Source organism: Pelodiscus sinensis, unplaced genomic scaffold (assembly GCF_049634645.1).
Source record: "Pelodiscus sinensis isolate JC-2024 unplaced genomic scaffold, ASM4963464v1 ctg57, whole genome shotgun sequence".
Classification (NCBI taxonomy): domain Eukaryota; kingdom Metazoa; phylum Chordata; order Testudines; family Trionychidae; genus Pelodiscus; species Pelodiscus sinensis.
This window is the reverse complement of record NW_027465880.1, coordinates 157,292-174,952: the sequence shown is the minus strand read 5'-3', so window position 1 is coordinate 174,952 and position 17,661 is coordinate 157,292. Positions and strand designations below refer to the sequence as shown.

Here is a 17,661-nt window from a genome sequence, read left to right as displayed (position 1 = left end):
TTTCGGAAAAAGACTTTTGCCCGAATGGGAGCAGCATAGTATTGCCGCAAAAGCACTGACAATCTTACATGAGATTGTCAGTGCTTTTGCGGAAATTCAAGTGGCCAGTGTAGACAGCTGGCAAGTTTTTCCGGAAAAGCGGCTGATTTTCCGGAAAAAGTGGCCAGTCTAGACACAGCCGGGATGTGTCAGTGGCTACCCCATTGCTACTACCTCTCGCACATCATCAACTGAACCGAATCAAGTTCTGTTTGGTCAAATTCTGCTCTGTTTATGAACAATCGAATTGCACAGGTGTGTGAGCAGAACTTATCTTGTACATCCTCCATTGCCAAAAGTGATGCCTGAGAAGGAAATCATGCAGATTAACTTTTAGATTTTAGGTGAATTTGCAGCATGTCAAAGCACCAGTTCAGCAGAACATTTAAGCCCGTGCTTAATTCAACACAAACAAGTAGACTCACTGACTTTTAATGAGGCTACTCACACTGAAATGTTTTGTTGTACTGAGGCAGTGGACAGGTTTGATCTGAACATTATTGCAACAAACATTCCAGATGGTTTAAAACAAAACAAGGCTACAATCACTTCTCAGAGTACAGCTACATTTGAAAGCGAAATAGCGAACCTGCACTGGAAGAGCATTTGGTTCAGCAGGATAAACAAAGGGGGGGTGCGTCTAGACTGGCAAGATTTTGCGCAAAAGCAAGTGCTTTTGCGCAAAAACTTGCCAGCTGTCTACACTGGCCGCTTGAATTTGTGCAAGAACACTGACTTTGTAATGTACAAAATCAGTGCTTCTTGCCCAAATACTTTGATGCTCCCGCTCAAGGATAAGTCCTCTTGTGCAAGAATACTTGCACAAGAGGGCCAGTGTAGACAGGCACCTTAATTTTTTGCGCAAGAAAGCCCGATGGCTAAAATGGCCATCGGAGCTTTCTTGCGCAAAAGCGCGTCTATACTGGGCACGGATGCTTTTGCGCAAAAGCACTTTTTGTGCAAAAGCATCCGAGCCAATCTAGACGCTCTTTTGCGGAAATACTTTTAACGGAAAAACTTTTCCGTTAAAAGTATTTCCGCAAAATCATGCCAGTCTAGTCGCAGCCAGGGAGACAAACTATTTACAGTCTAGGCAACACTGTACATCAGCATTTCAGAAGAGTTTACTTTTTACACTTTTTAAAATGTTTAAGAGCTAACGGAGCTGTAAACTGAGCCTTGCAGACGGAAGCTTTCTGTTTGTGTACAAATAGCACAATGTAGGCGCAAGCTTCCTCACACACAAGTCAATGTGCTTTGTCTTTGTTCTGGAGAAGGCATACAAGCAAATTAAATTTCAATCTCTATTTCAAACAATTTAAAAATCCATCTACAACAAGAAATGGGATAGCGGCACTGAGTTTTGAAGAGTTATTTCAATAAACTATCAGAGGAATCAAATGATTGTAGCCATATGGAAAATTCTGGCCTGTGCAAACTAGATCTACTTTAAAATACCAAGGTGAAACAAGTTTGCCCTTTTGATGCAGACACCTTCTATTTCAATAGCTACATATTGATGCTACATGTCAATTTCCCACAATTCCATAAACATTAAACTGTATATTACTTCTGCATAGCATCCAATTGGTGACACTGCAGATTTTTCTGAGACAGCTGCAAATAGCTTATAATTAACATCTGAGCAATAAAAACAGGTAGGAGGTACTTTCGCAGGTGTCTGAAGATTTGAGTGGCTCTTCCAAAAGTTTGGTCAGATTACAAAATGAGAATGCATTTCAGTATTCTTCATTTTTTTTAAACTGAAACCACAAACCTACTTAATTACAGCTAAACCTACTTATTCTACAAAGTGCTTCCCCACAGACTTATGTTTTTATGGGAATTCTGATAAACCACCAGTATATGGAACCACAAAATTCAGCCAAATTTAGTTAGCAGGGAATGGCAGAGCAAGAATGGTTTCTGCCTTAATCAGGACCTCTCCACCTTCCAAAATTAGAAGTTCCATAAATAATACATGTTTCTCAAAGGAAACCTCCACATAGGAAGAATGGAAGATTTCTGCCCTAATGTTATATTTTGCAGTCATTTAAGTACTAGGAAATGTCTAACATCTAACAAAGCACTCCATTTGATGTTGTGAAGCGGGTCTCCCTTTGAATTACAGCAACTTCTTACCCCCCTTGAAAGAAACCATGTACAGTAAAACTCCAAGGCTGTGTCTACATTGGCACCCTTTTCCGGAAAAGGGATGCTAATGAGACCAGTCAGAATTGCAAATGCCGCGGGGGATTTAAATATCCCCCGCGGCATTTGCATGAACATGGCTGCCGCTTTTTTCCGGCTCGGGGCTTTGCCGGAGAAAAGCGCCAGTCTAGACGGGATCTTTCGGAAAATAAAGCCTTTTCCGGAAGATCCCTTATTCCTCTTAAAATCAGGAATAAGGGATCTTCCGGAAAAGGCTTTATTTTCCGAAAGATCCCGTCTAGACTGGCGCTTTTCTCCGGCAAAGCCCCAAGCCGGAAAAAAGCGGCAGCCATGTTCATGCAAATGCCGCGGGGGATATTTAAATCCCCCGCGGCATTTGCAATTCCGACTGGTCTCATTAGCATCCCTTTTCTGGAAAAGGGTGCCAATGTAGACACAGCCCAATTGTCCGGCATCCAGTGGTCCGGCACTCCCGATAGTCCAGCACCAACTGGAACCTGGAAGTGCTCCGGCCAGCCGGACAATTGGGTTGGTCCTGTAGCGCCACCCCTCACCAGCACCCAGTTCACCCTATGACCCTACGCCACACCGTTCCCCGCCTGACACCCCCCCCCCCCCCGGACCCGTCACAGCCCCCCTGCCGGAGTACCTCCTGATACTCCGGCATATCTGATAATCTGGCACCCCCTGGGTCCCAAAGGTGCCGGATTATCGGAAATCTGCTGTAGCTATTGTAGTCCCCTTACTAAAGGGGGTGGATAGGGCTTTCCCCAACTAAACACCATCACCACTGGGGTGCTCAGGATCTCTTTGGGGTTAAAACATCAGGCGCCCAGGCACACCTGTAAGTGTGACCTGCTCCCCAGTAACCCGGGGAGGAAAAAGGGGGTTACATTTTGGAGGTACCGCTGGGATCCCCTTTATCACCTCTAATTTTGCTGCAAGAAAAATTGTCCCTGCTTTCTTTAATGGTGTTGGAGTTATGATTGTTTTCTGAGATCTGCTGGTATTTAAAACCTTTGTTTGTGTTTCTAAACCTGTTACTGGGTACATCATGGAACCCCTTAAGTTACTGTCTTGGTGTAGAGATGTAGGAGTGCCACCCAGCCGAGCGCTTATGCTGGGTAAAGTGCCCATAGATACTGAGGATGCTATTATCTACCAGGCATTAGGAACTGTAAAAATCTTTGGGAAAACCACAATCTGTGGTCGCCGAGGTGACTAACACCCAGACTGTGTCAGTACTGGTGAGAGCAGCTGCGGATCTTGACCCACGGTGTGTACCGCCGGAAGTTGGTATTGCGGGTGAAGTTGGCCCCTGGCCTGTGTTTCTGCCTGGGAATGTCCCAGAGGAGGAGACCACTGAAGCTGTGAGCTCTGACTTTGCAGCTAAATTGAATGTTTTTCTGCAAAAAGAGGGAAAGTCAGTGGAAGATGTGAGGACCATTGTTACTCCAGCATCTATGCCCTCAGCTGTCACAAATGAAGGTCTGATAGCTGCTTTAGGAAAAATGATGGAACGATATACCCCTCCCTCCTATGAAAGAGTTGGATATCGGAAGCTGAGATTTTTCTCTGGGATTCATCCTACCCCTGTTGGAGAGGATGACTTTGAATCCTGGATGGACCAAGCTGTCCAGATGGAGGAATGGCAATGTTCAGATACTATGAAACGGCAACGACTAGCTGAAAGTCTGAGGGGACCAGCCTCTGATGTCATTAGATCCTTACGGACAAGTAAACCCTCTGCTGGTGCTATGGAGTATCTCAATGCTTTGGATGAGATTTATGGGACTACGGAGAGTGGAGAAGATTTGTATCTGCGCTTTCGCACCACCTATCAAGAAGAGGGTGAGAAACTGTCACAGTATGTATGCCGTCTAGAAAAGCTCCTGTATTAGCATTTGCTGATCCTCAAAAGCCGTATGTTCTGCATGTGGATGCCAGCATGGATGGCTTAGGAGGGGTATTATATCAAGAATACCCTGAGGGATTGAGGCCAGTAGCTTTCATCAGTCGAAGTTTGTCACCTTCTGAAAGAAACTACCCTGTGCACAAACTTGAATTTCTAGCTTTAAAATGGGCTGTAGTAGATAAGTTGCATGATAATCTGTATGGAGCACGATTTGAGGTTCGCACGGATAACAATCCATCAACATATATTTTGACATCAGCCAAATTGGATGCTACTGGTCACCGGTGGTTAGCAGCATTGTTCACATACAACTTCAGCCTAAAGTACCGCCCAGGAAGCAAGAACATAGATGCTGATGCATTCTCTAGATGACCACATAGTATCTCAGCTCCTGAAGATGAGTGGGAAGAGGTATCTGCCCCTGGGGTTCGAGCTTTGTGTCATGTTTCTACAATGTATGGGAAGCTGACTAACATGCCACCTGCTCGCTTTATAGATCTTGTGGGAGTGTCAGCCCATGCTATTCCTCAAGCATACTGCAATGTTGCTTCTTTGGATACTTCCCATCTTCCCCATTTGACTCGTTCTGAACTTCAGGCTGCACAACAGAATGATGCCTTTATTGGAGAGATCTGGTTGGCAGTTGATAAGGGGAATCCAGCTGCCGTGAATAGAAGCAGACACCCTAATATTCCACTCCTAATGAGGGAATGGGATCGACTTACTCTGGACGATGGCCTTTTGTATAGAATCACTAAACAGCCCAGGCAATACACAAAGAAACAACTGGTTTTACCTAAAAGATTTCACAAAACTGTACTACAGCCCTTACATGATGACCATGGACACCTCGGGTTTGATAAAAACCTATGGACTTGTATGAGACCGATTCTACTGGCCACGAATGAAAGCTGATGTTGAGCAGTATTGTAAGACCTGCGCCTGGTGTATACAATGGAAGACTCTACCCACCAGAGCTGCTCCACTGTTTCATCTTCAGAGTGAAGGCCCTATGGATTTGGTCTGCATGGATTTTCTTACAATTGAACCCGATAGTCGGAATACTTGTAGGCTACGTCTACACTGGCCCCTTTTCCGGAAGGGGCATGTTAATTTCAGAGATCGCAATAGGGAAATCCGCAGGGGATTTAAATATCCCCCGCGGCATTTAAATAAAAATGTCCGCCGCTTTTTTCCAGCTTTTAGAAAAGCCGGAAAAGAGCGTCTACACTGGCCCCGATCCTCCGGAAAAAGCGCCCTTTTCCGGAGGATCTTATTCCTACTTCAAAATATCCCCCGCGGATTTCCCTATTGCGATCTCTGAAATTAACATGCCCCTTCCGGAAAAGGGGCCAATGTAGACGAGCCCGTAATGTGCTTGTCATCACTGATCATTTCACAAGGTATGCCCAAGCCTTCCCCACTAAGGATCAAACAGCTGCTACTGTTGCTAAAACCCTATGGGAAAAGTACTTTGTGCATTATGGGTTGCCCAAGCGAATGCACTCAGATCAAGGACGGGACTTTGAGAGCCGCTTAATTCAGGAACTTCTGACTATGCTGGGCATAAAGAAATCTAGGACAACCCCGTATCCTCAAGGGGACCCTCAGCCTGAACGTTTTAATAGGACCCTGCTTAATATGTTGGGAACTTTGACTACCAAACAGAAATCTAAATGGAGCCAGCATGTTAGCCACCTGGTGCATGCTTACAACTGTACCCAAAATGAGGCCACTGGGTATTCTCCATATTTCCTGATGTTCGGTCGTGAAGCCCGACTACCAGTGGACCTCTGCTTTGGGGTCTCCGCAGATGGGTCGTCTCACCAGTCTTACCTTCAGTATGTGGCTAATTTAAAAAAGGATTTGTGTGCTGCTTATCAACTTGCTCAGGCTGCATCTAATAAAATGAACTGGAGCAACAAGGAACATTATGATCAGAAAGTGCGATACCGTGATCTGCAACCTGGTGATCGTGTCCTTATCCGGAACCTGGGTCTCCCTGGGAAACACAAACTTGCAGACCGATGGAATTCACTGCCCTATATTGTGGAGTCTAAAATGCCTGGACTACCGGTATACCAACTAAAGCCTGAGAAGAATGATGGTCCATTAAAGACTTTACATAGAAACCATTTACTTCCTCTGGAGCAACAGATCAGAATGGATGCTTCATCAGATACTGAGCGTACCACACTACCCAGATCATCTAATCAGAGGAAAACCCTGACATCTGCGGGTTCCTCACCTAACACTGTAGGTGCCTCTAATTCTGTGCCAGACCCGACTACCAGGATAGATATAATGGGTCCCCCATCAGAAGCTGATTCAGAGGAGGTTTACCCTGACTATATGTCTATGTATCTTGAACCCTTAGGTATGTCTCCTGGGTCTGCAGTAATGTCACCTGAGTCAAGTCAACCCAACAGTGCAACTAGCACACGATCCTTAAATCCTGATGCTCTTCCATTCTTTCCTGGGGAAGATACTGCTGGAGAGGGCGTAGATATGTCCCATAATCCTCTGGGGTCTTCCAGTGAGGGGGACGAGGTTACTACAGATGTTGATCCTTCTGTAATGGGTACTTCTGCAGTGGATGCCGAATCTGAAGGGGTTGTATTGACACCTCCTGTAGAGGAGGAAGAAGGGGTAGTACCGACCTTAAGGCGGTCCCAGAGAGAAGTCAGGCCTCCTCAGAGGTTGACCTATGATATGGTTGGAGTCAGCAGTGAGGTGTCCATTCCCACAGTACACCGTGGAGTGGTTGTGTTAAAGGATGTTAAAGCACCTGAGACATCCAATCCAGATGATGTATCCTCTAAGCATGAACTCAGGTGTTCAACATGGTGGTGCTCACCTCATGCTGTATGCCTAAATTGTACCTATTCTAATGGACCTATACTTTACCCTCCATTGGCTATTAATACAACCAACAGTAGGCAATAGTATTGTATTGTAATTGTATTTCTTCTTGATACTGGTTCCTTAATGGGGACATTAAGGATTTTTCTGGTGGGGGGAGAATGTAGTCCCCTTACTAAAGGGGGTGGATAGGGCTTTCCCCAACTAAACACCATCACCACTGGGGTGCTCAGGATCTCTTTGGGGTTAAAACATCAGGCGCCCAGGCACACCTGTGAGTGTGACCTAGTCCCCAGTAACCCGGGGAGGAAAAAGGGGGTTACACTATAGATTACATTCATGCTTGAGCTTACGTTTAACTAGCTTTTATTTTTAACCAAACTGGAAGTTAGCATCTAATTTCAGAAACTTACCTTTATAAGCCACCTCCCAATGACCTCCTAAGGAATGATTTTGGTTAGTTATGACATACTGATATCCAACCCAGAACCTACAGTTAAAGAAAGACATACATTTTTAAAAACTGCAGAAAGCAAGGGGGGGGGGGGGGGGGAAATACGACTGTAAAAAATGAGAACAAGTAATACAGAACCCTCACTATTAAAGCTTCCTATTTTTCACTTTTAAATTGACTTAAAATATTTTGATGCTCTGCATTGTTATATTCCAAGTCCATATTTTTGGAATATATTCAACCACAGTAGCTTCTTTTTAAAAAGGGATTGTTGCTATTACACAGATATCACTATTAATTATTTTATCGATGTGATATGTTGTGATTTGTAAAAAAAAAAAAAAAAAAAAAAAGACAAATATTGAGCTTTAAACACAGCTACCCCTGAGACTTTTAAGTATTGAATTCATTTTGTTGCTACGATAGCACTGAACTGTTTTGAAGCCACATTATACAGAAGTAGGGATGTAAGCAACTAGTCAATTATCCAATAAGCAAAAGCTTATCAGATAGTCAACTAGTCCCTCGACTAGTCGCTTCGCTTCCCCCCCCCCCCGCCCACTGCCTCTATCAGAGGCAGCAAGGGGGGGAAGCAGGAGCTGCTGCTGGGGGGAACCCGCTTAAAAGCCAGTTCCCCCCAGCACCGTCTCAGCGGTGCGCTTCTGCCTACTGGCTCTTAATACATTTAAAAAGCTAAAGCGCAGCAGGGGGGACCTGGCGTGAGCCAGGACAGCTAATTCCTGTCTCATGCTGGCTCTCTCCCCCCCACCCCCCACCGCCGCTGCGCTTTAGCTTTTTAAATGTATTAAGAGCCAACAGGCTCTTAATACACTTAAAAGGCAGAGCAGCGGGGTTAGCTCCCAAGCTGGGAGCTAACACTGCTACAGATCCTCCACTTATTGACTCGTCGATGGAAAAAAATCCATTGACTAGTCATAAGAACATAAGAACAGCCGTACTGGGTCAGACCAAAGGTCCGTCTGCTGACAGTGGCCAGCACCAGGTGCCCCAGAGGGGGTGGACCGAAGACAATGATCAAGCAATTTGTCTCCTGCCATCCCTCTCCAGCCTCTGACAAACAAAGGCCAAGGACACCATTTTATCACCTGGCTAATAGCCTTTTATGGACCTAACCTCCATGAAATTATCTAGCTTCTCTTTAAACTCTATTATAGTCCTAGCCTTCACAGCCTCCTCTGGCAAGGAGTTCCACAGGTTGACTACACGCTGTGTGAAGAAGAACTTTCTTTTATTAGTTTTAAACCTGCTACCCATTAATTTCATTTGGTGTCCTCTAGTTCTTCTATTTAGGGAACTAATACATAACTTTTATCGGCCCTCTCCACACCACTCATGATTTGAGTCTCTTGCTATGTTTTTTAATTTGGGGTATACATTTAAGTTGGGCCTCTATTATGGTGTCTTTAAAAAGTTTCCATGCAGCTTTCAGGGATTTGGCTCTAGTCACTGTGCCTTTTAATTTCTGTTTAACTAACCTCCTCATTTTTGTATAATTCCCCTTTTTGAAATTAAATGCCAGGGTGCTGGACTGCTGAGGTGTTCTTCCCACCACAGGAATGTTGAATGTTATTATATTATGGTCACTATTCCCAAGTGGTCCTGTAACGGTTATTTCCTGGACCTGATCCTGCGCTCCACTCAGGACTAAATCGAGAATTGACTCTCCCCTTGTGGGTTCCTGCACCAGCTGCTCCGAGAAGCAGTCCTCATTTAAGCCACTGAGAAATTTTATCTCTGCTTCTCTTCCTGAGGTGACATGTACCTAGCCAATATGGGGGTAATTAAAATCCCCCATTATTATAGAGTTCTTTATTTTGGTAGCCTCTCTAATCTCCCTCAGCATTTCAATGTCAGTATCGCTGTCCTGGTCAGGTGGTCGGTAATATATCCCTACTGCTAATTTCTTATTATTGGAGCATGGAATTTCTATCCATAGCGATTCTATTGAACATGTTGATTCACTTAATATTTTTATTTCATTTGATTCTAGTCGATTAGTTGATTAAACTAAATTTAACATCCCTATACAGAAATACTGCAAACACAACTTATTGCAGTGCATGTTCTTAAAATATCTATCAAATGCATTTCCTGTCTGATGCTGAATTAGAACTAGAAATAACAATAGCAACAAAAGATTAATAGTACTGGTGAGAGGACAGCCAACAGATAACGGATTAAAGATCCTGGATAAAATAATAGCAATTCTATTTTGGGGTAGAGTTGTTTTCTTAGCTTTTCTACTTGAGAGAAAATCCTCTTCCTCTCAAACTAAACTAGAGCAAATATCCAGAGACATGTCTCAGAAAGGAATGTAAGGCCCAATCTCAAGCTAGCATCTCTGCCACCATTTATAGCAGATAAACTTGATCAGTTTAAAAGTTTAAAGAAACGATAGAACTCTTCCAGTACTCCAGTGAAAAACTTCAGCATAAAGCATGCCACACTAAAATACTTCATTCTTGCTACAGTTCTGTTTTCTTTTCATAGATGCAAAGACACTGAGACTGAAAAGTTATTTGATTGCAAGCAATCATATGAAGTTTGCAGTTTAATCACTGATTCTGGCTAAAATATAAAACTAATGGCAATTGGCAGTAGCTTAGCAGTCAGAATGCTCTAGCAGTTACTTAATTGAAAAAATTTTATCATTCAATTTTAAGCAAACCAAACTGGCTTGCACAACATTAGCAGTTAATTCATGTAGAAATAATTTTGACTTGATATGGAATGGTTATTTTTCCTTCCGACTCACCTACGTTGATCCTTCCTTCCAAAGGCTTTTTCTTCTATGTCCCACTCCTGTGACAGGATGAACCCGAGCTCCTGATCTGTGGTAAAAGTGGGTAGTGATCCATTCACTCTCTGACATGTCTGCACAGCGTCCCAGTAGTTCTCCCCATTTAAATACACCCTGTAGCAACTGGCTGTGCCTTCATAGTGATGCCATCCTGTTGGGCACTTTCCTAGGAAACATGGAAAATAGAAGGGAAAACCATCCCCCAAAATTAGGATCTTGACTTTAGACAACACTTACCCACTAGTTAAAGAAATGAGTATTACAATCAATCTGAAATAAGCAGCAAGAAGTGTAATAAAAATAGAGGGAAAGAAAGGGGTAGCAGGAGGAAGAGAATGTGACCATGTAGTTACAACACAAGTTAGCAATATGCACAACTTGATGCTTCCAAAAGGTGTTTCCTTCTTTTGTTTAAAAAAGGAAAACAGTATCCATGTTCCCCTATTGTCATTAAACACAACCATTAATAACCAATTACATTTCATGTAGACTTCACAGCAGAAGGAGGTCTTTAAGTAGGATATAAAGATGAGGAAATTACTCACCTGGTGCAGTAACGACAGTTCGAGATGTGTGTCCCCGTGAGTGCTCCGCTGTTGGGTCGTCCTGGCACCGCAGATCGGAGTTTTCAATAGCAGTAGTAGGCCGGACCGCACATGCGGGGTGGGCACCTTGTGCCGTTCGCACCCTTCTACTCACGCACGTGTTCCGGCTCCTGCCAGTTCCACATGTCCACCCGAGTACCTGAAAGACACAGTTAAAGACCAAAGACTCCAAAGCGGGGAGGAGGGCAGGTAGTGGAGCTCTCACAGGGACATACAGCTTGAAGAACTGTTGTTACTGCACCAGGTGAGTAACATCCTTCTCTTCTTTGAGTGATGTCCCCGTGGGTGCTCCACTGTTGGTGACTTTGTAGCAGTGCCCGAGAACACAAGGAAGGCAGGTCTCGGAGTCATGGTTTAATAACTGTTGAGAGTACTGCTGAGGCTACTGCACGGTATTGTTGGGTAAGTGCTGGGAGACTGCATAATGCCTCATAAAAGTATAATTGGCAGACCATGTGGCCGCACGGCAGATGTCTCAGAGGGGAACCCCTCGGAGAAAAGCTGTGGATGTCACTACAGCCCTCGTGGAATGAGCTCTAGGTGTTCCCGGAAGTGGTTTATTTCCAATGGCATAACACTTCATAATGCACTAAACTATGAGTCTGGAGATGCGTTGAGATAAAAGTGGTTCATCTTGTATCGGTCCACTAGGGAAACTAGCGGGTGTTCTGACTTGCAGAAAGGTCGAGTACTGTCTACGTAAAAGGCGAGTGCTCTACTCACGTCAAGGGAATGAAGAGCAGCCTCCCGTTGGGATGCATGCGGCTTAGGATAGAAGGATGGGAGGACGATTGGTTCGTTGATGTTGAAGTCGGAACATACTCTGGAGATGAAGGAAGGGTGAGGGTACAGTACAACATTGTCCTTATTAAAGGTCGTATGTGGTGGTACCGCCACAAGGGCCGCAAGCTCGCCGACTCTATGGACGGAAGTAATAGCGAGTAGAAAAACCACCTTGATCGTCATTATTGAGAGTGGGGAGGTAGCTAATGGTTCAAAAAGAGGATGGGTAAGGGTGTCCAGCACCATTTCTAGGTTCCACACTGGAGGTGGTGTTCTGTGCAGCGGGTGAAGGTTGCAGAGCCCTTTGATCAATCTTTTGGTTGTGGGGTGTGCAAACACTGAGAAACCATCTATCGCTTGACAGAAAGTGGCGACCGCTGCTGAATGGACTTTTAGCAAAGCAAGGGCTAATCCCGAGTGCAGTAAGAGGAGGATATACTCTAGAATTTTGTGTAAGGGCACTATGTATGGATTGAGGCATTTATTAGCGCACCAGGAGACGAAACTGTCATTTCTGAAGGTAAGGAGAACGTGTGGTATACTTCCTGCTATGCATGACCACCTCTTTTACTTGGCTTGAACAGAACATTTCAGATTCGTGGAACCAACGAGGGGCCAGGCCGTCAGGCGCAGAACCTGTGGCTGAGGATGAAGCAGGGACCTGTTTTGGGGTAGCAGGTTGTGGTGTTTGGGGAGGGGATAGGGTGGTTGAGGAAACATCTGAAAGAGATAAGGAAACCATGTTTGTCGTGCCCAGAAAGGGGCTATGAGAATTACTGTTGCCCTGTCCCTGTTGATCTTTTCTAGGACCCTGGGTATGAGCAGAGTTGGAGGAAGGCATATAGAAGGGGGCCCTTCCACTTGAGGAGAAAGGCATCCCCTAGGGATCCTGGTTCGATCCCAGCCCTGGAACAATAGCGTCGGCACTTCGCATTCTCGTGGGAGGCGAAGAGCTCTATTAATGGAGAGCCCTATTGATGGAAGATAGGTTGAAGCACCTGGGTGATGGTGCACCCATTTGCAATCTGGCACAAAATGTCTGCTTAGAGAGTCTGCAGTCACATTGTTGATCCCAGGTAAGTAGGAAGCTACTAGGGTGATTCTGTTGCAGATGCACCATATCCAAAGACGCTCTGCCTTGGCGCACAGGGAGCAGGAACGGGTGCCACCTTGGCAATTTATCGTCGCCATGTTGTTGGTAAGTATTCTGACGGTGGTACCTTGGATGTGCGTGATGAAGTGTTTGCATGAGTTGAAGACAGCTCTAAGCTCCAAGCAGTTTATATGGAAGTTCGCCTCTCGTGTTGTCCATCGCCCCATGCAGACATATTGCCCATGTGGGCGCCCCATCCAACGAGGGAGGCATCTGTGGTAATGTGGACGGATGGTTGGTCCCAGTGGAATGGGACTCTTGTGAGAAGATTGCGCAGCTCAGTCCACCACTTGAGGGAAGCTATGACCATGGTAGTAGGCGAGACTTGCCTGTGTATATGGTGCTTTGAATGGGTATAGACAGATGCCAGCCAGCGCTGGGGGCAGTGAATGTGCAGTTGTACATGGTTGACTACGTATGTTGTGGCCACCATATGGCCCATGAGCTGGAAGCAGGTAAGCATCATTACTGTGGGACTCAGGGTAACTGCAATCCTGGATTGCTTGAAACCTTTGGGTGGGCCTCTGCCATGGTAGAGTCCAATCAGGCTCCTATAAATTCTAGGGCCTGTGTGGGTTGGAGAGTAGATTTTTGGTCGTTGATAAGCCCAAGTGACTCGAGCGTTTGTCTGGTTGTCAGTATCATGCAGTGCGTGTCCACAGCAGATGGCCCTTTTATCAGGTAGTCGTTGAGGTAAAGAAAGATTATAATCCTTGTCGACGTGACTACCGCAAATGTCTTTGAGAACACCCTGGGTGCAGAAGAGGCCGAAGGGCAGCACGCGATACTGGTAGTGTTCTGGTCCAACTATGAAGCAGAGGAACTGCCTGTGAGCCGGGTGGATAGTGATGTGGAAATAAGCATCCTGCAGGTCTAGGTCTGCAAACCAATCCCCTTTGTCTAGCACTGGGATTATCGATGCCAGGGTCACCATTTTGAATCACTGTTTCTGAAAGTATCGATTCAGTCTTTGAAGGTCTAGAATCGACCTCCAACCCCCCATTCTTTTCTGCATGAGAAAGTAGTGAAAGTAGAAGCCCTTCCCTCTGAACTCGTCCGGTACTCACTCTCTACTGCTCCGATAGAGAGGAGTCGATGGACCTCCTCTTTTAGTAGGCCTTCGTGAGAGGGGTCCCTGAAGAGTGACAGGGAGGAGGGCAGTAGTGTTGTGAACGGGATGGTGTAACCCGATGCTACGATCTTGAGAACCCAGCGATTGGATGTAATGGTGGCCCAATGATGATGACGAGTCTCAAACGGTAGTGAAAAGTGGGAACCCTGGGATCGTGCAGGTGTGTCGTGGGGAGGTTCTGTAAGCTCTCGACCAATAAGGGAAACCTGCTGCTTATTTGAATGCTGGTGACGTTACAGTTATGTTGAGGACGCCTTCTCTGGGGTCACTGTCTCATTTGGGATTGATCTAACCCCCGTTGCTGGTATCTCGAATATGAGAAGTCGCGGTGCCTCTGGTAGGGCGTGTACCGCCTACGGTGATATGGGGGCGTGCACATACCCAAGGTACGAAGGGTTGTTCTCAAGTCCTTACTTGAGAGAAGGATGTCGGTCTTCTCAGGAAATAGTTTTTGTTTATCACATGGAAGGTTCTCTACTTGATTTTGCAGCTCATGAAGGACCCCAGTGGATTGCAACCACGAAGATCTCCACATAACTATGGAGGTTATGCCATGTTGGCAACATCGAGTGTGATCTGGAGGGCAGTTCTTGCAGAGGCATAACCCCTGTGAAAGATGGACTTGAGGATTGGTCTTTTCGAATTCGGTAGGTGCTCCATGAGGGTAGTGAGCCTAGTGTAGTTGTCCAAGTCACGGTTTGCCAAAAGGGCTGCGTACTTAGCAATGTGGAGCAGGAGGGTCAAGGAAGAATAAGCCTTCCTACCAAAGAGGTCCAATTCGCTTGCTTTCCTTGGCCGCAGCCACGTTCTTATACTGAGGTAGCTTGGACTTCTGTTGGGCGGCATCCACAACCAGGGAATTAGGTTGGGGGTGGGAAAACAACAAATCCATGCCCTTGGCAGGCACAAAGTACTTATCTGCATGCTTGTTAGTTGGCGGCACAGAGGCTGGGGTCTGCCAAATTTCATCGGCAGCCTCCATAATGGCCTCATCTATGGGGAGTGCAATTTTGACCCGTTGTGAGGGTTGCAGGTTTTTGAGGAGGCGGTGCTGCTTTTCTTGCACCTCCGTTAACTGGACCTCCTGACTAGTGGCCACTCATTTAAACAAATCCTGAAATTGTTTCAGGTCATCCGTGGGTGATGTGTAGCCTGGAATCTAGGGACAAAGAGGACTGTTGCTCTTCCTGTTCCGATAGTTGCCCCTCCTCAGGCTTGGATTGTTGAGGCGCAGGAGGGAGGTCCGAGGTGCTGATACGATATGGTGTCTATGTGAGGGCGTAGAGGAAACAGTGGACCTGTGTCTGGAAAGAGACCTGAGACAGCAAGGTGAATAGTGCCTAGGTTATGTGGGTTGTCGGTAATGGTAATGCGCCATCCAATGGAGCAGATGGGGCTCAGCGGATGGGGCAGTAGCCCCTAAACCCACCCGCTCACGGGTTCCACGGCCCTGCCCTGGGCCACTTCTTTCCACCACCCCTGGCGCTAGTCCCCACTTGGCAGTGGGTAGGACTCACCACTTGCCTCGCCCCTTCCTGGCTCGCTCTGCCTGACCTCCAGCGCCACGTCCTCCTTGCTGCTCTTGCCTCTGCCTCCTCCTCTCCCCTCCTGTCCCATACCCACTTTTAAATCACCAGCCGAAGGGACCGGGGACATCACAAACCCCTGGGAGCACCCCGGGAGCTCCCTCAGACGTCATCCCCGTGGCACGGCCGGTGACATCATCCCCATGCATCTCCGGCCGCTCATCCCCAGCCTCGCTCACCCCATATTCACTCCCCCCTCCACTCGGCCCTGACGGCCTCTCTGCCTCCCCGGCGCCCTCCAGACCCACCGCTTGGTCCCCGCGGCGGGGTCTGGGGCTTTTCCAAGTGCGGGGTGCCCCCGCCCCGTCACACACCTTCCCCCTCAAGTTTTCCATTATACTCGCCACTTCCCCTGTTTTGAGTTTGGGGATTCGCGAGAGGCAATCTGCATTCAGATAGGCCATGCCCGGACAGTGTGTCACCGTGAATCGGTACAGCTGCAGGCGCAGGTACCATCGTAGGATTCTTGGGTTTGTGTCCTTCATATTATGGATCCATTGTAGAGGGGTGTGGTCATAGTAGTATCCATGTCTACAATGCCCAGAATGTAGGGGAGTTACCAGGAAGGCAAAAGCGCAACTGGAATTGTAGCTGGAAACGGACGTGAAGGGTAACAAGAAAGGTTTCTACAGGGATGTTAGCAATAAGAGGGTGTGGGGCCCTTATTGGATGAGGGAGGTAACCTAGGGTATGTCTACACTACAGAGTTAGTTCGAACTAACTTAGTTCGAATTAGTTAATTCAAACTAAGCTAATTCGAACTAACGCGTCTAGAACTAAAAACTAGTTCGAATTAGCGTTTTGCTAATTCGAACTAGCATGTCCACATTGAGTGGACCCTGAACAGGGCTTAAGGCTGGCTGGAAGCAGTGCCGGCAGGGCATCAGAGGAGGACTTAGAGCATGGAGCTGCTGTCTCAGGCTAGCCGAGGGCTGCGCTTAAAGGGACCCGACCCCCACCCCGGACAGACAGTTCTCAGGTGCCCCGCTTGCAAAGCAGTCCTGGCTTTGATTGCCTGGAGTACCCACACTGGGCACATCACAGCACTCGGCCATCAGCCCGGCTGCACTTGCCGCAGGCTGCCATCTGGGGAGAGGGGGCAATTGAGGGGCTGCAGGAGAGCTTCCACCCCCAGAAGCCCGCAGAGCCAGCCCCGTCCTCCCCATCGGGGGCTCGTACCCCATTCCTCCCTCACCTCCTTCCACTTACCCTTCCCTAGCCCCCCTTCCTGATGTACAAAATAAAGATAACGTTTCTTCCAACATTGACTCTGTCTTTATTGAACAAAACTGGGGGAGACTGGGAAAAGGAGGTGGGAGAGGGGAAGAGAAAGGCTGGAAGAGGGGAGGGCAACTAACATGATCAGGGGTTGGGAACAGGTCCCAGATGAAGAGAGGCTACAGAGACTGGGACTGTTCAGCTTAGAAAAGAGGAGATGGAGCGGGGACAGGATAGAGCAGGGGTTAGGTGGAGAGGGTGCATACAGAAAAGTTCTTCATGAGTTCCCATAAAGAAGGACTAGAGGACACCAAAGGAAAGGAATGGGTAGCAAGCTTCAAACTAGTAAGAGTAAGTTGTTCTTCACAAAGCAAAGAGTCAACCTGTGGAACTCCTTCCTGCAGGAGGCTGTGAAGGCTAGAACTAGAACAGAGTTTAAAGAGAAGTGAGATAAAGTGATGGAGGTTGGGTCCATGGAGTGGTATTAGCCAGGGGGTAGGAGTGGTGTCCCTGCCCCAAGTTTGTGGAAGGCTGGAGAGGGATGGCACGAGACAAATGGCTTGGTCACTGTCTTCGGTCCATCCCCTCCAGGGTCCCTAGGGTTGGCCGCTGTCAGCAGACAGGCTACTGGGCTAGATGGACCTTTGGTCTGACCCAGGACGGCCATTGTAAGCTCAGGGCTCAGGGTCGGGGGTCTCAGTGGACCCCCTTGATTTTCATGCACACCTGCTCCTGGGTGGCCAGGCTGGCAGCTCTCCTGGCCTAGTGCCTAGGCACTTTCCTGTGCCTAGTGCGGAGATCGTGGACGAGGTCCACGATGTCTGCACTAGCCCAGGAAGGTGCCCACCTCTTGCGGTCCCGGGCAAGCTCCCAGGAGCCGCCAGCCTGGTCCCGGGAAGAGGGGGTGGGCGGCTCTGTGCC

The 17,661-nt window shown here is 47.1% G+C and overlaps 1 protein-coding gene across 1 annotated transcript in view; it reads right to left on the bottom strand.

Moving 5' to 3' along the window:
• Positions 1-17,661, bottom strand: part of LOC102461266 (integral membrane protein DGCR2/IDD-like) — a 196,408-nt gene that overhangs the window by 82,720 nt on the left and 96,027 nt on the right. The window contains exons 6-7 of the mRNA XM_075915986.1: positions 10,219-10,429; positions 7,402-7,478 (exon numbers count right to left, since the gene is read on the bottom strand). Coding sequence (XP_075772101.1) covers positions 7,402-7,478; positions 10,219-10,429 — 288 coding nt within the window. The remainder of the gene's footprint in view (positions 1-7,401; positions 7,479-10,218; positions 10,430-17,661) is intronic.